This window comes from Halichoerus grypus, chromosome 9 (genome assembly GCF_964656455.1).
Source record: "Halichoerus grypus chromosome 9, mHalGry1.hap1.1, whole genome shotgun sequence".
Lineage (NCBI taxonomy): Eukaryota > Metazoa > Chordata > Mammalia > Carnivora > Phocidae > Halichoerus > Halichoerus grypus.
In genome coordinates, this window is record NC_135720.1 from 28,843,435 (window position 1) to 28,866,159 (window position 22,725).

General features: G+C 37.3%; 1 protein-coding gene across 18 annotated transcripts in view; it reads left to right on the top strand.

The window, feature by feature from the left end:
• AHI1 (Abelson helper integration site 1) overlaps positions 1-22,725 on the top strand; it is a 255,463-nt gene that overhangs the window by 132,014 nt on the left and 100,724 nt on the right. For 17 of the 18 annotated variants that reach the window (XR_013441090.1, XR_013441089.1, XR_013441091.1 and 14 more), the window contains one exon: positions 8,134-8,189. Coding sequence is in view for 9 of the 18 variants with exons in the window: in XM_078054696.1 (XP_077910822.1) it covers positions 8,134-8,189 (56 nt within the window). In the remaining 9 variants the exon portion in view is untranslated. Of the gene's footprint in view, positions 1-8,133; positions 8,190-8,348; positions 8,599-22,725 lie in introns of all 18 variants that reach the window. The other variant, XR_013441096.1, reaches the window with a different exon arrangement.

The window sequence follows — 22,725 nt, forward strand, 5'->3', positions numbered from 1 at the left end:
ATGAGTCTCTTGCAGATCGCGTATCGATGGGTCTTGTTTTTTTATCCAATCTGATAGCCTGTGTCTTTTGACTGGGGCATTTAACCCATTTACATTCAGGGTAACTATTGAAAGATAATGAATTTAGTGCCATTGTATCGCCCGTAAGGTGACTGTTACTGTATATTGTCTGTGTTCCTTTCTGGTCTGTGTTGCGTTTAGGCTCTCTCTTTGCTTAGAGGACCCCTTTCAATATTTCTTGTAGGGCTGATTTCGTGTTTGCTAATTCCTTTAGTTTTTATTTGCCCTGGAAGCTTTTTACCTCTCCTTCTCTTTTCAATGACAGCCTAGCTGGATATAGTATTCTTGGCTGCATATTTTTCTCATTTAGTGCTCTGAATATATCATGCCAGTCCTTTTGGGCCTGCCAGGTCTCTGTGGATAGGTCTGTTGCCAGTCTAATGTTTCTACCATTGTAGGTTACAGATCTCTTATCCCGAGCTGCTTTCAGGATTTTCTTTGTCTCTGAGACTGGTAAGTTTTACTATTAGATATCGGGATGTTGACCTATTTTTATTGATTTTGAGGGGGGTTCTCTGTGCCTCCTGGATTTTGATGCCTGTTTTCTTCCCCAAATTAGGGTAGTTCTCTCCTGTAATTTGCTCCAATATACCTTCTGCCCCTCTCTCTCTTTCTTCTTCTTCTAGGATCCCAATTATTCTAATATCATTTCGTCATATGTTATCACTTATCTCCCGAGTTCTGCCCTCATGATCCAGTAGTTGTTTATCTCTCTTTTTCTCAGCTTCTTTATTTTCCATCATTTGGTCTTCTATATGACTAATTCTCTCTTCTGCCTCATTTATCCTAGCAGTTAGAGCCTCCATTTTTGATTGCACCTCATTAATAGCCATTTTGATTTTGACTTGGTTAGATTTTAGTTCTTTTATTTCTCCAGAAAGGGTTTCTCTAATATCTTCCATGCTTTTTTCAAGCCCAGCTAGTATCTTTAAAATCATCATTTTGAACTTTAGTTCTGACATCGTACTAATGTCTGTATTGAGTAGGTCCCTGGCAGTCGGTACTGCCTCTTGTTCTTTTTGTTGAGGTGATTTTTTCCGTCTTGTCATTTTGTCCAGAGGAGAGTAGATGAATGAGAGAACAAAATGCTAACAGGGCAACAACGTCCCCAGAAAATATACTCTAAACAAATCAGAAAAGACCTGAAACCGGGGGAAAAGAAAGGGAAAGAAAGAAAAAAGGAAAAGAAAAAGATAAAAACAAACAAAAACAGAACAAAACAACAACAAAAAAAACAGAATATGATCAAATATGATCAGGCTGGTGCATAGATCAGTGCCACACACTAGACTTCGGGTGTATTTTGGTCTGTTAGAAGAAAGTGCCTCCCAAAATTTTAAAGAAAGAAAAACATATATGTACAAAAATAAGGGTTAATACGATGAAGGGATGGAATATGACTGTAAAGATGAAAATTATAAAAGATTTTATAAAAGGAATTGATAAGATAAGAAGTTGTTTGAAAAAAGAAAGAAAAGGATTTTTGAAAAAAAAAGGGAGAGAATGTGATCAGGCAGGAGACTAGAACAAAGCCATACACTAGAGATTTAGGGTATATTTTGATCTGTTAGAAGAAACTGTATCTCAAAATTTTAAAGAGAGAACAACTTATATATATATGCCAAAAATAAGGGTAACTACTATGAAGGGATAGAATATGACTCAAAAATGAAAAATAAAAATGTTTTTTAAAGAAGGGATTGATAAGATGTTGGCTGAAAAAGGGAAAAAGAAAAATTAAAAAAAAAAAAAAGACAGTTAAAAAAAAAATTAACTTTGAAGGACTAAAGAATCATGGTAAAAAAGCCATGAATTCTATGTGCAGTATTCCCCTAGCAGTGGAGTTCTGCTGTTCTCATTGATTGGTAAACTTGGTCTTGGCTGGCTGTTCTTGCTGATCTTCTGGAGGAGGGGCCTGTTGCGTGGTTCCCGAATGTCTTTGCCGGGCCGGAATTGTCCCGCCCTTGCCGGGTCTGGGCTAAGTAATCTGCTCGGGTTTGCTCTCGGGAGCTTTTGTTCCCTGCAAGCTTTCTGTACAGCTTTGGAGGACGTGAGTGAAAATGGCGGCCTCCCAATCTCCGCCCCAGAGGAGCTGAGAACTCGGGGCCCCACTCCTCAGTGTGCCCGCAGAGAAAAGCAGTCAATCACTCCCGTCTTCCCAGTCTCCAGCCACACTCTGTGTTCGGCCTGTGACCAAGCGTTTCTATCTCTCGCACCCGACCCCGTGTGGAGTCTCCAAACCCAGCAGATCCCTGCGGTATGCTTCCGTGCCGCTCCTCGTGGGAGAGGAAGGGGAGTCTCCCGGATCTGCCACTTGTTGGATCCCTGCTGGGGGAGCAGTGGCCCAGCTGTGCCACAGATCATGGTTTATGGCAACCCCGAGCTGAGAGCCCACTCCTCGGCTCTGTCTCTGCCGCCAGCTTCCCTGCTCCAATACCTGGGAGCTGTGCCACATTCAGGCACCCTTGGTCTTTCTGTGACCCCGAGGGTCCTGAGACCACACTGTCCCGTGAGGGTTCCACCCCCCGCTTAGCCACTGGAGCGAGGTCCCTCAGCGGAGCAGACTTCTAAAAGTTCCGATTTTGTGCTCCGCTGCTCTATCACTTGCCAGAAGTGGCCGACGGAGGCCCCCTCCCCCTCTGTCTGTCCTCCCGAATATTGCCTTGGATTCACTTCTCTGTACGTCCTACCTTCCAGAAAGTGGTCGCTTTTCTGTTCAGAGAGTTATTGCTATTCTTTTCTTCGATCTCCTGTTGAGTTCGTAGGTGTTCAGAATGGTTTGATCCCTATCCAGCTGAATTCCTGGGACCTGACGAAATCCAGGTCTCCTACTCCTCCGCCATCTTGCTCCGCCCCCTAAATTTAACTATAATTTATGTAGAAAAATAGAGATGTAAAATCCTTCTATAAGCTTAATCTTGCGTGGAGCAAGGACATATTGGTAAATATAGTATCTTGGTTAGAGGGACGTTTAGATAGTTTATTTGGATAAATAATTAATAATGTACTTATTACTGTTAGAATTAGGAAGATAACCAATAGCAGCATTGAAATATTGGTAGAAATTCAAGGAAAAAAAAAAGGTATGCACTGAAATTGACCAAAAACAAGATAAGAGATAAGATAAAACATAACAATATAACTAAATGGAAGTGGAGTTGTGCTTCCAGTTAGGAAGTACAAGGTTGGTGATGATCATCACTCCTAGTGCAACATCAAGTAGACCTCATATAAAACGAAAAGTCATCAAGTGACTCTTAACTATAGGAAACAAACTGGAGGTTGCTTTGAAGGGAGGTGGGGGGAAAGGGGTAATTGGGTGAAGGGCATTAAGGAGGGCACATGATGTGATGAGCACTGGGTGTTATACGCAACTGATGAATTATTGAACACTATATGTGAAACTGGTATGTTGGCTAATTGAATTTAAATAAAAATTCTTCAGAGGGATGTGGACACAAAGAAGTGTACATGAATTAAATTTGAAAGAGGACCTACTCCATAAGGAAGTAGAGACCAGCAGTCACTTTAAAACCTGAGAATATTAAGACAATGACACAAGAGAACAGAGTAGCAAGCCTTTTATAGGCAGAATGACTTTGCTAAAACAGACAAATCAGCTGAATTTCTAAGGACTATGTGGGCTGGCATAATGGATTGGAATCCAGAAGACCCCAAATATGTGTCAGTCCTCTCCACCCAGCACCTCCCCAATAAGCAGTGTCATAGGAAATGGGAAAGGCAGAGAGAAAGTGTTCCCTTATTCTCTAGAGGCTTAAATTCCAAATTTCTAGAGGGAAGAACTGATCTTATTCTTTGGATATTTAATAGATATACTGAAATTAAAGCAACAGCTCAGCCCCAACCCAGGCCAACTCCAGATTTGAACACAAAGATCCACCCCTCACCAAAGCTTTCAGGAAGAAGAAAGAGTGAGCCCTTTCTTGAGAAGCATGTTTCTCTTTCATTCTCTACCAGTTATATATCTAACAGATCTAAGCTACAGTCAGAAATATGAAGTATATGAATGAGCACAATACGTGGCTCATAATCAAGAAAAAGAACAATCAGTAGAAGGAAGCTACAGATAATCAAAATGTTGGAATTTGCAGACAACTTTAACCTTATACCTATGTTAAATAGCTTGAGCAAACATGGGTATGATGAAGTATTCCAGCAGAGAAATGGAAACCGTAAAAAAAGAAATAAATGGAAATTCTATACCTGAAGAGTGTAATAGATGAAATGAAAAATTCATTAAATGGGCCTAACTGCTGATAGTACATATGGAAAGAAAGGGTCAGTGAACTCAAAGACAGAACAATAAAAATTATCCAAATTGAAGTACAGGGTTGGGGAGGGAAATAACAGAACATCAAACTTGTGTGACTACATCAAATCATCTAAACAAGTGTAATTGGAATTCCAGAAGGAAAATAGAAAAGATAGGGTGAAGAAATAATGGGCCAAGAGTTTTCCACCTCTAATAAAAGACATTAATATAGGAGATATAAAAAGCTTAGCAAATCCCAAGAAGGATATATATAAATGAAACCTCACCTGGGTACATTTTAATTAAACTGAAGAAAATGAAACTAAATTAAAAATCGTAAAAGCAGCCAAAGGAAAAAATGTGTCACGTTCAGAGAATAACAGGAAGAATTGATGGCTCCATCCTCATAAGAAATAATGGGATAAAATCGATGAAGTTCTGCAAGACAATGACTGTGAACCTAGATTTCAATACCCAGCAAAAATATCCTTCATATATGAATGCCTGCTAAAGACTTTTCAGGAAAAAAAAAAAAAGTCACTCACAGAGAGAATATACAAAAGGTTCCTCAGTCTAAATGGAAATATCTCTAAATAAATAAATAAATAATGGAACTGATTTCAGATGAAAACTTGGATCTGCAGGAAGGAATGAAAACACTACAAAGGATCAAGATATGTGTAAATATTAAAAGCTAACTTTTTCATTCTTAAAGACTACTAACTGTTTAAAACAAGTATTATGACAGTATGTTGTAGGATTTATAACATGTAGAGGTAAAATATAACAGTAGCATAAAGGGTGGAAGGGTAAATGGAATACTGTTTTGAGATGCTTATATTGTTGGTGAAGTAGAAAAATCTTAATTCGGGGTATACTGTAATAGATGTCTGATACAATCTCTCACCACTAAAAAAATATAAAAATGTGTAGCTAACAATATAGTCATTGGGGATGTAAAATGGAATAGCAAAAGTATTTGTTTCAAAAGAGTATGGAAAAAAGAGGGAGGAAGGAAGGAAGGAAGGAAGAGAAATAGATGCAACAAAATAGCGAGATGGTAGACTTAAACACAGCCATATCAGTAATCACATTAAATATAAATAAACCTTAAAAAGCAGAGACTGTCAGACTGGACAATCTAGTGGTAGATATTTATTGACAGATTGATTTTTTATTTGGTGGATTGATTTACTCTACAGATGTAATATTCTTAAGTTTGTTTGAGGTATTCTAATTTTAAAATATACCATGATAAGTTGGACCTTTTAACTGTATTACTGGACAATTAATATATTTAGTGAACAAAAATTTAATTTAGATAAACACAAACAATTGTATTTTCATTTTGTTTCCCAGAAAGTTAGCATATTAGCATTCTCCAGAGAAACAGAACCAGAAGGATGTGTATATAGATTTATTTTGAGGAATTGGTTTACAGTGGAGGCAGGCCAGGTTACAAAACCTGCAAGGTTAGTGGGCAGGCTGGAGACCCAGGGAAGAGCAGTTCAAGTCCCAAAGCAGTCTGTTGGCAAAATTCCTTCTCTTTTAGGGGAAGTCAGTCTTTTTCTTAAGGCTCCACCCCAGGATGAAGCCCTCTCACATTATGGAGAGCAATCTACTTTACTTGAAGTCTCCTTATTTAAGTGTTCTTCTTATCCAAAAAATACTTTCACAGAAACATCTGGAATGTTTGACCAGATATCTGGGTACTGTGGCCTAGCCAAGCTGACACACAAAAATAACTAGCACAGCAATCTATTTATTATGAGCTTTCACTTATCATCATACCTTAATAAAAATGAAATAACATATAAATAGAGATTTTTTAGGTAAAATTTACTTAAAATAGTTGTTTGGGGACGTTTTTTCTTAAGCTTATTTTTTCTGTATATTCTTTACCAAAAGATTGAACAAACATGTTTGATTGTATTTCCAAATGGTGTTATTTCAATAGGCAATCTAAATTTAAAACTAAGATTTTATCTTTGGGTAATCCACTTTTCAAAATTTTAGTTTTTATCACCTTCTTATCCTGAAATTGAAACTGTAAAATACATAGTTTTTTTCTTTGTAATTGTATAAGCTGAGGGTATAGATTTTGGGTTTTTTTTTTTTTTAGTTTTTTATTTTCAACATTTTGAAGTTACTTTCTAATTGGATATGAATTTTAAAATTAGTAATCAGTCTAGGTCAATTTTATAACAGATTACAATAGTGAGAATACACGTGTCAAATGTTGCTAATTCCTGAGTCTCGTGGTGTGACCACTCTCATTTAAAAGCCAGTGTATGCCAGACTTCTCAGTGGATGCGGCCAAAGAGGGCTGTGGGAGTGTGGGCGCCAGGGAAGTGGGGATTTCACCATTTGTTCTATAGACCTCTGTATTTCTAAACTCTCACAGTAAGGATCAGCATTATCTAAACATTTTCTAATATGTTCCCTCGGGGTTTTTAAAAATTTTTTATTCAAGGCCAGTGTTACTCTATGATTAAAATGTGTCTTTCCATAAAGATCACTTTAAAGATTTTATCATTCTTAAGACAAAACTGTTAATTTGCTCTGTCATATTTTTTTCAAAAAAGGACATCTCTGTTTTACTCTAGTCTTGAGGTCAAAAATTACAATTTATCCTTTATAATTTATCTTTTATCACTGATGCCAAGTATAGCCACTCAGTAAATATTACTTGATTGAATAGGTAGTATTTCTACTTCATTGGCTAATAATAGATGTAGAGAAAATTTTTTAAATGCAACAAAAACCATGTTTTTTTAAAATCATGTTTTATGGTACTTCGTTCATTTTTAATATACTCTTGCACAGATAAAAAGTGATTGTTTTGTGATGCTCTCACTTAATCCCTTATCATACTTGAAGGAAAATGAGTTTTAAATGCCTGTAAATGAGAGAGCTAGTGTTTGTTTCTACTAGAAATTGTGCTAATTGCTAACAGTACATTGCAGTTCTCATTCTAACCAGACCTGCATGTGACAGCCTATACCATTATTTGAACAAACTATTCTAATGTCCTAACTCACATATCAGTTTACTGATGGACAGAGACTGTAAAGTTAATAAGACCCACACCTGTGTTCATTTTTAACTTGAGCTAGACTTTGAACCAGTATCACTACAGAGGAGATGCAATGTTATATCCTTAAAAGCTGTTTATTACAAAGAAATGCAGTAGAGGACATTGGGAACAAAAAGATAAATCCACACATGATAAAAGGAGTTTTTGAAGTTTAGAAGTCAATATTATTTTAAAGGAGAGAATCAGGGCAACTTTTTTTTTTTTTCAGACACTCCATGGTGATTGAATAAATAGAATATGGCATGGTAGGAAGTCAAATGATCAAAGAGAAATTCAAGTAGATTTATTTATTCTTTTTGAGAAAATAAGGAAGTGATTCCTTTTATAGCCTTTGTGATATTTCTTTATGAAAACTTGATGACCTCAAGTCAGAAATAAAACTTTAATGGAAGAAATGCAGCAGAGTGGAGATAATGGTATAATTTTTGAGCCAAGAGCAGGATATGGACAATCTTGCACTATTGCTAAACACCACTTGAATGGGAAAATTGGCTCAGCTCACTTTGAGTTGGGTCTCTTAGTTAGCTAAACTCTCCAACTGTTTCTGACCAAAGAATTCATGATACGACTTTAAAGGATCCTGCCATTCAAGTGAGGCTTTTTTTCTTGTAAGCTGTAGGAGTCACCTCTTACTGACTTAAATGTTTTCAAAATAAAATGGATAGTATAATAAGCAAATATTCACCATCTTTTCTTTTCATAGGGATTAACAGCATGGAAAGAAAACCTTGTAACCGTCGTGTAGATACAGCACCAACGGTAAGGCAGTCTATTTCTGCATTGTTAAAACGGATAAGCTACAAACTGATACTTGTTATAGTGACACAAAATGCCATTGTAGAAAAAGCTTGTAACCTCCCTTTTGCCAAAAGTTATATCCTTTTCAGAAAATTAACCGCATGTTTTCTTTTTTTTAAGATTTTATTTATTTGACAGAGAGAGCGAGAGAGTACACGCAGGGGAGCAGTAGAGGGAGAGGGAGAAGCAGGCTTCCCACTGAGCAGGGAGCCTGACGCGGGGCTCAATCCCAGGACCCTGAGATCACGACTTGAGCCGAAGGCAGACGCTTAACCATCTGAGCCACCCAGGCACCCCTGTTTTCTTACTTAATGAGGAAAACACACTAATTTTTGCCAAGATATAGGACAATACTGTATCATTTTTACAGGTACTTATTTATATTAATATTAATGATTTTAATTTAAAAATACTTCATACTTTGAATAAATTAATATAAATCTTTATGCAAATTGATTTACACTCTTTTTAAAAGGAGTGTTATTTTGTGCACTAGCATCATTATTTAGAGTGAATATTTTGTGAAAGAAAGCCATTATGTTTCATTTCTTTTATGGATGACTATGCTTTATTATTATAGAAGTGAAATCTTTTATCCCTCTTCTATTACTGCCAGACAACAAAAGGCATTTAACAATTATAGTACCTGTTTACTATGTTAAAAATAATTATACAAGATAATGTAGAAGGAAAACAATCAAATTTCCCTTTTAATCTCTGAATATAATAGATTGAAATATGTACCAGTTGCCAATTCCCACTTGAAAGATTGATACGACGATATAGGCTAGCATATATTTTACTCTTCACCAAGCATAATCTTGTTTCTCTTATCCTTTCTGTACATTAAGTCTTTCAAATACTCCATAGAATTCATCATTTCCTGTTAGAAAGATTTGGTAATATATTTTAGGGAAATAAAGGCAATATTAAACTATATTTAAACCTTATTGATAATATTTTCCTCACTGGCAGATTGACTCCATTTTCTATTTGTAATAGATTCACATGATTGAGTCAACATGTTTGATAATTTATTATGTGGGGCTCTGGAAAAGAGTAGTGTTGGAGGAATTAAACACCATTATAATCATGAAAAATACTTGGCTAGGGGCGCCTGAGTGGCTCAGTTGGTTAAGCAGCTGCCTTCGGCTCAGGTCATGATTCCAGGGTGCTGGGATCGAGCCCCACATCGGGCTCCCTGCTCAGCGGGAGGTCTGCTTCTCCCTCTCCCTCTGCCTGCAGCTCTGCCTGCTTGTACTCTCTCTCTCTCTCTCTGTCTCTCTCTCTCTCTGTCGAATAAATAAATCTTTAAAAAAAGAGAAAAGATAAATACTTGGCTATGGTGTGTATTGTAGTTATACTTTCATAAGTATGCTAAAATAGTAGATATAACATTATGTAAATTGTGTCCTTTAATATTAAAAATGAAGACTAGCAATTTTGGAAAATAATTTCTTTTCTCTCAGATGTAGGTCTTAAAAGTTGAGGTGCCTGATGTGTGGTTTGAACCCTTTGCTCTTTGAGGAGAAACTCCAGGTTTTACTTTTTCTCCTGGTTGTAGGTCACTGCACTAGAATGGGGGTTTATGGCAAGGTTGTACCTCGGGCTCTCCTACGTGCTTCTATGTGGTTTTCTTCTTGTTTGCCTGAGGTGTAGTCAGCATTCAGCCAGCCTTTAGGTTTTTTAAGAGGAAATTGTTCCATAGGTAGCTGCAGACTCAGCGTGTCTGTGGGAGGAGGTAAGTTGAGGATCTTCCTATGTCACCATCTTGAACTGGAACCCCTTAATGTATTTGAAAAAGATACTGGATTATTTCACAGACTTTTGAAATTCATTTTATTTCTATAGGCATTCCTGCAGCACCTGTGTTTATATTTCTGGTTTTGTTGGGGGTTTTTTGTACATTCTAGAACTCAGAAAGTTATAGCCTGGCAGAGTTGTATTTAAGTGGGCTCCACTCACAAGCTTGAGATCAAGACCTGAGCTGAAATCAAGAACCGACTTAACCGACTGAGCCACCCAGGCGCCCCCAGAGATTTTTTTTTTTAACCCCGTAGACAGATTGTAGGTTTCCATGTTAATTAAATGAGGAAAATAGTAGAACTGACTTCTCTTTGCAATCGTGAGAAATAATGGCATTAATGTTTACAGCAGTGCTCTAATGACCTCAGAATGATTCCAAAGAACCAGGAACAAAATCTAATACATAAGAGTTTAGGTATTGTTGATCTTTTGTTTATGTTTTTTCAGTTAGATTGTTAAATGACAACTCCTAATATATGAATAACATTTCCGATCTGTAAAGTCCATATGTTTTAATATACTTGGTTTATACAGGTATACCCCAAACACTCATTAGTTTTCCAGGTTCTCACTTGAGCCAAGCTGCATTTTTGATACATTTTTCTGAATCCTTCTGTCTCTTTACTACAAACTAAAGATATTCTACTGCCCGTCACTCCTACATAGTCCCTCAGCTTGCTGACAGTTAACCTTGGCCCTTTCTCCATAACCGCTAAATAGAATTACAGGCCTGTTCATTACCCAATGTCTTCTGGTCCCCAGGACAGGAAAAGTCTGATTTTTCACAGAAATAGAGTGTTACCTAATTTCCATCCTCTGTATGTGTGTGCCCTTGTTTTCCTTAAAGGGTTTAAAAAAAGAAAATATTTAGAGATAAATGAAAAGGTCTGTCTAAAAATGTAACAAAGTAGGGTATTTATAAGTTCAAATGTGGTACTCTACTAGCCCAAAAAGGAAAGATACTTCTGGGGCCTGAGAAAAGATAAGAAGGGAGTGGACCCAGGGTCAAGAATGGCTGAGGCCAGGTCTCTTGAGTGACTTCCTCACCTGGCTCCTAACCATCAGTCTCCAGCTTACCTCTTTACATGTTATCAACCCCACATCCCTCTTGCTCCAAGTTCCGCCACGAATGGCTTGGGTCTAGGAGAGTGCTAGATGCTAATTACAGCTGTTCAGCAGGGGAAGGAAAGGAGACTTTCTCAAGCCTCCATAACAGGGAAAGCTGTGTTTCTTGTGATTCCAAGTAGGAATGAACTTCTCCATAAATATATGGTTACAGAGGATAGTTTGATCCTGTAGCACTATAATGTGATGTGGTGTTCTTTAAGTAAGTACAGGTTAGCCTGAGAACAAAACCACCTCCGTCTTTGTTCTGTGTCCTCTCCCACTCTCTTTTTAACTTACTTGTTTCCTTCTTTTTTTCATTTATTACATGAGGTTTAATTTTTTTGTTTGGTATTTTTTTCTTCTGATATAAATAATACCATATGTTTTTTGAGATGCCTTCAATAGAAATAAAACAATATCCCCACATGGCATGACCTTCTCCATCAAACAGAATCAAACCTTCTTAACTGGCTATAATCACTACTCATTTTTTTTTTCTTTTTTTTTTTTTGCATTTTGAGCTCTTAACTTTGCTCATATTTAAGAGTACATTTTCGGGCGCCTGGGTGGCTCAGTTGGTTAAGCGACTGCCTTCAGCTCAGGTCATGATCCTGGAGTCCTGGGATCGAGTCCCGCATCGGGCTCCCTGCTCAGCAGGGAGTCTGCTTCTCCCTCTGACCCTCCTCCCTCTCATGCTCTCTGTCTCTCATTCTCTCTCTCTCAAATAAATAAATAAAATCTTTAAAAAAAAAAAAAAGTACATTTTCAAGGTTTTTTTTAAGACTTTATTATTTATTTATTTGACAGAGAGAGAGCGTGAGCGCCAGAGAACACAAGTGGGGGTCGGGGAGGGAACAGCAGAGGGAGAAGCAGTCTCCTTGCTGAGCAGGGAGCCTGATGCGGGGCTAGATCCCATGACCCTGGGATCATGACCCAAGCCAAAGGCAGATGCTTAACAGACTGAGCCACCCAGGCTCCCCTCAAGTTATTTTTTAAAAAAATATCAAGTGAGAGGTATATTATCTGAGTCTACATATTTTAAAATATCTCAGTTGTCTTTTTTTTTTTTTTTTTTTTTTTTTTTAAAGATTTTATTTATTTATTTGAGAGAGAGAGAGAATGAGAGACAGAGAGCATGAGAGGGAGGAGGGTCAGAGGGAGAAGCAGACTCCCTGCTGAGCAGGGAGCCCGATGTGGGACTCGATCCCGGGACTCCAGGATCATGACCTGAGCCGAAGGCAGTCGCTTAACCAACTGAGCCACCCAGGCGCCCCTCAGTTGTCTTTGAATAAGATAGTTTGCCAGAGTTTTTAAGTATTTGGACATAAACTTTTCCCCTGAGAACATAGTGGAAATTTTTCCTCTTTTGCCTTCTGGTATTTAGTGTTTCGGGAGAGACATTGGACATCAGTCTAACAGTTCTTTTGCATTGGTAGCCTGTTTTGCTCACTCATGTGTTGTAGATTTTCTTTTAGTTTCTTTGTGCCTGATGTCCTAGTTCAGATTTGATGGTTAAATGTGTGTCTTTCTTTTTGTCCTGAATTAGGTATTTAGGACACTGAGTTTTTGTCCTGAATGGTATTCACTCAAACACTTTACTATTATAGGAAAAGCAAATAAGACATTAGACAATCATAATACTAGGTTATATGAAAATAATTAGATCATGCCACTTTAAGAACTAGTTGCTGTTAAGTTAAGGATAATATCAGACTCAGATTAATCAGAGGTCATTGTCTGAACCCTGAAAGGCAGGTGTAAAAGTTAGTTAATAGTTAAGTCAGCACAGGCTTGAGTCTCATAATTTACTTTAAATGAAAGACTCATTTGCAAATCAAAGAGAAATAGCAACTAGCATAAGGAAGTCTCTGTACATATTTGTTCTTATTTAGGTTATTACAAATCTGCCTATAACCTGGTATATGCATAAGAGTTCCCATAGCTTTTTATATTTTCTGGTGGAATTAAAACATGGTAAGCCATGCTGAATATATACAGAATTTTTAGTGATTTGAGAAGAACTGTTTTCAAGTCTCTTCTAGTGAAAATTGATATGTTAAAATTCAAACAACATCAGCATGGCCTCTTGTAATCAATTTCTGATTTTTGTAAAGCTCCTGCATTCCAAACCTGTAACACTAATATTACTCCTTTCTTCTTCTTTTACTCAGTGATCCCACAAACCCCATTAATGAGAACAAATTTTCTTTTAACAAATGGATTTCCTGACAGTTTATAAAGTTACAGCTTGCATTTTCACAGAAGACTACACATCTGTCACAGCAAGTTGAAACAAAATTCAGGCTCTCTCATTAAGATTATACCAGTTACGGGATACTTTTGCCTTTCATCTAAATATTTCATTAGTTATTAGGAGTTAAAATATCCTAGGCTGATTGGAAATTTAAATATTGATTCATTTTTCTTCAATGTTAAAAGTTGAAGTTATACTCCTAGGTTTCTGAGGGTCTGACTGATAAATTTTTGTCATGTAATTTTCATCAGTAGTAAACTTTAATATGTTTTACAATATTTTATTCTATTTACAATATTACAATATTATATCTGAGATGTTCATGATGTTGCTTGCCCTTTAAACTTATTCATAAAGGTATTGATCTGAATCATACAAATTAAAATTTATTCTGAGACCCTTTTGGATTATATAATCATCTGTACTTATTCTACAACATTTTAAGTTGTCTTTGTTGTTAGATTCATATCACTGTGTAGCCCTCTGTAAGTTCACAAGACTGCTACATATTCTAATATTACACACTAGTATAGTATGCCTTTTACATATATTTATGTAAAATATGTCTTTCACATAATATTTGGGGCAGTTTTTTATGGATAAATACATGAGTTCAGTGAAATGTCTTTGATCCAAAGGAAGCACTACAGAATTTTCCAGGAATTCATAGTATGCAAACTGGGGTGAATGTGCCCCTATAAAACTCATAAAATAGAACCTATGACCAATCTCTTCCTGTAGATAATTGCAGGGTGGAGAGGGAACCGATAAACTATAAGCTTTTATAACTTGTCATAAAAGAACCTGTTTTTACTTATCAATAAAGTAGCAATTCAAAGCAGTCCTGTTGAAATTCAAATACAAATGCAAAATAGGTTTTCCTTTAAGATCGTTTGTGAGTTGTCCATAATGTAACATTTTTCTTAAGTACATAGACATTGGTGGTTTCTCCAGATGTTGTAAATTATGAAGTTTTATGTAGGTTTCTCCTGTTAGCATATCCACTGACATTTATGTGTTTCTTAGACTTTTTTTTCCCTAATTCTCTTTTGACTTTATGATTTTTAGAGAATAATGGATTCAGTTTTAGACATGTTAAATTTCAAGTAACCGGAGACCATGAACAAGTACCAATGTTCAGAGAACTGAGATCATAGGCTTGGATTTTAGAAGAGAGGATGAGTGTGGGGATCTGACTTTGCTGTGCCTGACAGAGCCACGCTCGACAGCTCTGACGTCCGGAAGGGTGATGCGGGCGTCAGAAGGCTCAGCTGTAGCTTGTGGAAAGTCCTGTGTTTATGGGCAGGGAGCAAGCAGATTCTTTACAACAGGCATCCAGAAGCCCCGTGCAAGAAAAAGGCATGTATCCAGTCTTTATAATATAAGCTGAATCAGAAACGAGTCTCCTCCAACTCACCTCCCAAATCCATTCTCTACAGAGGTATTTATCCAACGTGCAAATATGGTCACACAGTTAAGATCCTGCGGTGCGCCCCATCTCCAACCAGTTGAAAACTAAGCTATTTAGCATATAATTTGACATCCTTCTACTATCTTTCTAAACTTATTTCCAGCTTTTTCCCAATACTCTGAGCTACTTGCAGTTCCCTAGATACATCTGTGCCTCTCTCATTGCAAAACAGTATTAGAAGAGGGGCAAGGAACACTTGAGTTCAGAAACACATTACCTAGCTCCACATCCTGGTTCAGTTACTTTTGCTCCACATGACTTTAGACAAGTTTCTTTTGCTCTTTGTGCTTCAGTTTCCTCATCTATATTTGAGGATAATAATACCTACCTCAAGGATTGTTGTGAGGAATAAATGAGTTAAGATGCATTACATCCCACTCAATATATTTTTGTATACCAGGTATTGAATATTATTTCATCACAAGAGATGGCTAGATGTTAAAGATCAGAACATATCCCAAGCCTAATAAGTAAAACTAAGTCTAGAATCAAAGGGAGGACCCCAGGGTCCCAGCTGGGTCAGGGACATCAGGAACAAGGGAATCTTTGCCACAGTGGCCTGCCTGTGTCTTGACCAACATTCTTTGTTTTTCTGTGTTCATTTTTTAAAGTTTGTTTTAGTATGTATTTATTTATTGTGTATTGTGACTCGCAAGGAGTTGATGTGGAAGTCTAGTTACACCAGGACAAAAGGCCTAAACTGGGACTGTTAGGCAGCCCTCAGTGTGCAATCATCTTCTTCATCAGTTCCATAAGTCATGACAGCCAGGGTGATCTTTTTTTAAATGTGAGTCATAATGGCTTATCCTCCTGCTTAACACTCTTCAATAACTTCTCCTATGTTTAAAATAAAACCCAGGACCTTGGGATTGAGCCCCGCATCAGGCTCCTTGCTCGGTGGGAAGCCTGCTTCTCCCTCTCCCACCCCCCCTGCTTGTATTCCCTCTCTCGCTGTGTCTCTCTCTGTCAAATAAATAAATAAAATCTTTAAAAAAATAAAATAAAATAAAATAAAATAAAATAAAACCCAGGACCTGTAGGGCCTTGCATGATCTGGTTTCTGCCTACCTCTTCAGCATAGCCTTATGATACTCTCTGCTCTGAGTTTCTCAAACACAGCCAAGCTCTTTCCTCTGCACCAATAGGCCTTTGGACATTTGGTCTCTCTGCCAGGAATATACACAGGCTTTTTGCCTAACAGTCTTTTTCTTTAGATCCCAGTAAATGGCAACTTTTCAAAGGATTTTCCTTTACTACTCTATCTGAACTAGATACTCCCCTTCTTAATCTTTATTATTGTACCTCGTTTTTTCCTTCTTAGTATTTATCCCCATTTGTAATTTTTTATTTAGTTGTTCTCTTGTTTATCACCTGTCTTCCTCAATAGGATATAAGTTCCATGAAAGTAGGGACTATGTCTGTCTTACCATTGCTAGTAGACTGTCATTATATACTGCTTAGATGAATAAATGAAAATATGCTGATACTCTAAGGATAAATGAGAGCAAAGAGCCAGGCTGGACCTGAGGGATGTCCATGTTCAAAAGGTTGGAAGAAAAACCTTCACAGAAGACAGATAAAGAGAGAAGAATGTCATAAGAGATCAGGAATAACGGAGCATCTTGGAAGCCTAGAGAGTACGGAAACAGAGGGAGTTTTTATTCTATCATAGGTAACAACTTTTGAGAGAACGGGAACTGTGCCCTAGAAAGGAAGCCAGATGGTCATACGCGGAGGTATGATGAACCAGAAGAATTCAGGAAGCCTGTCACAAGAAGAGGATGGAAGATAGAATACAAATTAATTCAGCTTTGTGTGTATGTTGCTGACTTATTTCACAAAAGAAAGTAGCATTTAACCAAAAGGGCTGCCACAAGATGAACCTATATGAGTGCAAAGGAAATGTTTTTCCATGTTCTTCAAAAGTGAAAAATTAAATTTGGGTATTTATGCAATAGTATTACATTCAAAATAAATATTTCTCAGATGGAAGAAAAGATCCAGCAATATAAACGGGGCAAGAGAAAGATGCAGACTGGATTTTAGCATTTGGCAAAGGAGTAGGGTAGGGCAGTGGTGGCAAGATCCCTTGCCAAGGGACTTATCTAGTTGGTAAAATGAGGAAGGTTGAAGAAGTCCACTTTTGGGTCTAAAGTTCTATGAATCTTTGTCAGCTGCCCTTACAGTTCGAAAAGAACTAATAAAGCAGAAAATCTAAGCAAGTCTGTGACAATCACCCCTTAAGCTCTCACCCATCATTTGTCTCATTCATCTCCTTTTCAGGATTCAGTTAGAATACACTTCCTTATATTCCACACATGGCATTTGTACCCACCAAGTCATGTAACAAATGCCCATCACCATCATTGCTGTTGGAAATTTCCTGCCGCTTAAGTGGTGGACACAGCTTAGTTGTCTTCAGCAGATCAAAAACTAAGTCCCTTCCCTATAGGACTAAATTTCTCCACCTTCCCAAGCCCAGGGCATGGTGAAAGGATGCCAAGCAGTAGAAGATGGCATCCAGGCGTCTGTGCAAGTTAGCCAACAGGTGGGGTAGGGAGCGTGTGCAATACAGTGGGGGAGAGGCCCTGGCCAGGCTGCCTTGGGTTCCGCTGAAAAGTTACCCTCTAATCTTTTTGGTCCACTCTGTTTTTCCTAACACAGAAAGAGGCACGTTCAGTTATACAAACTGGGGGAACTTGAGGAATAGGCTAATCAAAACCATGACTCAAGGACAATTCAAAAGAGCCTAAACTTTATTTATTTATTTATTTATTTATTTATTTAAAGATTTTATTTATTTATCTGACAGAGACAGTGAGAGAGGGAACACAAGCAGGGGGAGTGAGAGAGGGAGAAGCAGGCTTCCCTCGGAGCAGGGAGCCCAATGCGGGGCTCGATCCCAGGACCCTGGGATCATGACCTGAGCCGAAGGCAGATGCTTAACGACTGAGCCACCTAGGCGCCCCGAGCCTAAACATTTTAAAACAGTATATACAATCTAAAGCATTTGAAAACCAAAGAAATTGAAATCATTTTAGCTTAGACTCTAGGTGGGGTACTTTCTTAATTAACCCAATGAGATATCTAGAAGTATGAACACATGGTTCCCATAAGACCTTGCTCCAGAGGAGTTGTTTTGGTCATTTTTCCCCTGCATGCAGCAAAAAGAGCAAGCGCTAGAAGAGTGTCTGCTCCCTTACAAACTTAACCTAGGAAGACAGGAGCCAGAAGGCGGGAGCTCCGTTTAATGCCATAAAGGGGAAGTGGTGATATGCCCTGCCCAAAACATTTGCTTAGCCCCCTAACCTTGTTTCTTTGTAGTACTTACCGCTGTTGTAAGTGCAGTCTGTGTTTCTGCGATATCAGTCAGCCTGTGTGCATTAATAAGTAGATGAATGATGTCAGCATGAAAGCAGAGGAATTCTTTTCTGAACGGTTTAAGTGTTAAAGCAATCAGAGGCTGGCTTTCTCACAAATGGAGAGACAGAGCAATTTCTTAAAAGCTAAAGTAGCTCTTTTAGTGGCTACTTTAGTCGCTGCTAGTACAAATGAAGAAGCTGCTAAGACATTTCTCCTAATTTCAAAAAATTTTCTTGTTTGATGGATGAAGTCTAAAACCTGGATTGGATTTTTAATTTTGATAAACTGGTCTCTATTGAAAGTAAATCTGTTTAAGTACCTACCTTTCAGACGAGGTCTCATGGATGCTAGGGTGTAAGGCTGCAGAGTCTCAGGACTGACTGAAAATAACACTGGGTGCAAATGCACAGATTTAACACTGCATTAGTACTTTGGTTAGGATTTTGACTGTCAGTGCCCTAGTCACGGAACTCCAGAGATTTTAAGTAGTCTGCAACAACCAGATTTTTTCCATAAACCCTGTTACATTTAATTCACAATTTTACAGAATGTGAAGCCTTATAGCAGAAAAGCATATAAGAAAATAAAGGAATTTATCTCCCCTACTAAAATATATAATCTGTCAAGAGAAGGAGTTTGGTGTTTTATTTTTTGGGTTTGGTTTTGGTTTTGTTTGTTTGTTTTAGTACCTCTCCCTCCAATTTGGCATTTTATTTTATTTTATTTTATTTTAATTGAAGTGTACCTGACACACCATGTTACATTAGTTTCAGGTATACAGCATTGTGATTCAACAACCCTGTAGTTATGCGGTGCACACCACGAATTTATTTATTTATTTATTTATTTATTTATTTATTTATTTAAAGATTTTATTTATTTATCTGACAGAGATAGTTAGTTATGCGGTGCACACCACGAATTTATTTATTTATTTATTTATTTATTTATTTATTTAAAGATTTTATTTATTTATCTGTTACTATAAGCACTATTACAATAGCATTGACTATATTCCCTGTGTTGTACCTTTTTTTCCCATGATTTATTCATTCCATAACTGGAAGCTCATACCTCCCACTCCCCCTTCACCCATTTTGCCCATCTCCCTACCCACCTCCCCTCTGGCAACCACCAGTTTGTTAAAAGAGGGATTTTGTATGATCTTGTTCAGCACTACAATCTGAGTACTCTACAGGGCATTGCACATATTATTACTAGCTATTATTATATTGCTGATCCTAATAATCTCCAAGAATTTGATCAAATTATTATTTAATTTATTAATGCTTTATTGTGAACATTAGTGGGATATTGTGATAAAAGTGTTGAGACATTTCTAATCTCTACATAAGATTTTATTTATGTATTTGTCAGAAAGAGAGACAGAACACAAGCAGGGGGAGAGGCAGGCAGAGGGAGAAGCAGGCTCCGCCGAGTATGGAGCCCGATGTGGGACTCGATCCCAGGACCCCAGGATCATGATCTGAGCCGAAGGCAGCCGCTTAACCAACTGAGCCACCCAGGCGTCCCTACATATTTGTATTCTTTTTTTTTTTTTTTTTTTTTTAAAGATTTTATTTATTTATTTTGACAGAGAGAGAGGGAACACAAGCAGGGGGGAATGGAGGAGGGAGAAGCAGGCTTCCTGCTGAGCGGAGAGCCCTATGCGGGGCTTGATCCCAGTACCCTGGGATCATGACCTGAGCCGAAGGCAGACGCTTAATGACTGAGCCACCCAGGCGCCCTCTACATATTTGTATTCTTTAGCATCAACATATGAGAATGATATGCCAGCAATTACTAAAGAAAAAGTCTCTTTACTTATTTCCTGGAAAACAAGTCTCTTGATAAAGAAGTCTCTTTATCCTGTTTCCAGGATACATTGTTTCCTCGAAACTAGTTCTACCTTGTAAACATTGTATTTTCATTAATTATTCAAGTTTTATACTTTTGCTGCAAATAACTAGTATCTTAGCTCTGCTCTGCTTCTAGATCATCTTAGGCCAAATCAGCTTCCTCTTCTATAAATGCAGCTCTTAAGATGCTCAAGAGCATCTATTTTTATTTTATCTTGATCTTCTCTTTTTTAGCTTAAGTATATCCATTTTCTTCTACTTACCTTAATCGATGTTGATTCCATTCCAGTTTGTTCCCATTCTTAGGAAAAGTGGTATCCAGAACTGGACTTAATATTCTAATTGTAATGAAAAATGTAGTGGTTATTATTGGTTTCTGTAATCTGGATATTGTGTTTGATACTGAACTGTGACATACCATAACTCCTTGAAGCTTTAAAGATGTGCTGTCAAAACATATTTCCCATTATTTACAGATCTGTGTCTCAGTATCCTCATCTCTAGAATGGAGTTAATAATAATACCTACCTCATTTAGTGCTATTCTGTTGTTTCAGGTACTGAGTACAGTGTCCAGCACATGGTAATCTTTCAGGTATTAGCTTAATATTATTTAACCCTAAGTATAGAGTTGTTCATTTATCCTTGTTGAATTTCATCAATTTATTTTTGACTCACTATCCAGCCTGCCAAAATTCTTTTGAATTCTGATTTTTTTTCATGTATGATAAAGCTCTTTCCCAAACTCTGTAACATTGACAGATTTTATGATGCTGCTTATTGATTGTATTTATTCAAAACATTAGAAAAACATTGAACAGTGAACAAAATCAAAACAGCAACAATTTCTTTACATGTGGGCAGTTTAAGTTTTTATTTGTAAGTCATTTTGTTTGGGACATATTATTATTTAAAAGCAATTTCAGTGTTACATTGCATTATATACTTTAGCAAAGCATTTACTTGCACGTCTTTTTAAAATAAGATTTGGTGATTACTTGAAATTTTCCTTCCAATCAGTATAAAATTTGATTCTTAAGGAAGCATTAATATAGTCCATAGCAGAAACCAAAACTTGAGTTGATCATGCCATAAAATGAAGGAAGCAGTCATTTAGAAAAGAAAAAATTTAACACTCATCATCTAACAATATTATTTTCCACTTTGGGGGCAATTTAATCAAAAGTCATCAAACTAGTGCTCTGTTTTTCCTGCCTAGATGGACATTTACATCTGCCACTATTAATATTCCATAGATCCCTTTTTTTTCTTGATAAAATATCCTCTTCTGGAATTGATCCTGCTCTTTATCCTGCCGTTATCTCAGGGTCCCCAGAGATCAGTCTTCGGCAGAAACAGCAGGACAGCATTCAGTAGCGCGGACACCTCCTGGTATAACCACACGACTGGGTCCCAGATTGGCTTGATGCATAAAGATTAAGTGAGATAAATTCCTAAAGGAAATGAAACTTCTTGTTCTGTGTCTCTAATGAAACTTCATAAAGTTTTCATATCACCATACGTCTGTCTGGTATTATATATCTTATGGCAACATGAGCAGACTTCTCTGAGGGCACTTTCTGGATTCAGAGCTTATTTGCCAAACCTAGATATAAATTTTTGTCTTGGGAAATGGAGTTAGTAGATCTATATTTGGTTTAGAAAATGTGGTCACATTCATAGTTGTTGGTGTTCTGCAGAAATATTTTACTAAAGACACCATTCCTTTATGATAACTTGAAGAACTTTAGGAGTTGAATGATAGTAATTATACCTGTCATTTATTGGACTGTATGCCAGGCACTGTGCAGAGTGTTTTATGTAAGTTCTCTCACTTGAATGTCTTAGAGACACTAAAGGTCTTTAAGCGTCTTCTAGAAACATTTAAATTGAATATGTTAATGAATTATGGTAGCTGAAGCAAAAATATAAACTCCCTAAAAGCAGAGTCAGTTAACGTGAATAAACCATTACATACTAGTGTCACTCAGTGGCACAAGGCAGACTCTGGAAATTGGGAGCAGTTCAGGTAATGTTAACATCAATTAGCACTTACGAAAACAGTTGATGTACTGTTTATTAGGAGCCCTGCTGTGTGCTGTATATTATTTCATCTGATCTTTGTGTCATCACTGTAACATTTAACAGTATTGGGCAGGGGTAGTCATGAAGGGCAGCTGAGCACTACTGGAAAGGCTGATCAAAATAACAGCTAAAAAGGGTCGTGAAGGCCTGGATTTGAGGAAAGGACTAGCCATATAGGACTCTTCCCTCTGAATAAATCTAATATAGAGGTTACCTAAGAAAGCCAATTTCAAAAAAAATATATTTTGGAAAATATCCACCTATCCACCAAGAAGTTTTAATCAGATATGATTTGAGGTTAGTGGATAGAGTCTTAGTAGATTTTCTGGAAATAATTCAATTTTAATAGCTGTGCATGAGTTAAAGTCATATAAGTAGCAGAGAGTAATCTGGATGTGAGAAGGGGATCTTGGGGTTTGGTGGGAAGAAAGGGGCCCAGAAGCTGTGGTTTATCGAGTACACTGGCAGAGTCACCTGTGACCTTGAGAAAGGAAATTACAAACACCTGCTGCACTTCAAACTGTGCTGCCCACATGCCACAGACAGCTGTTTG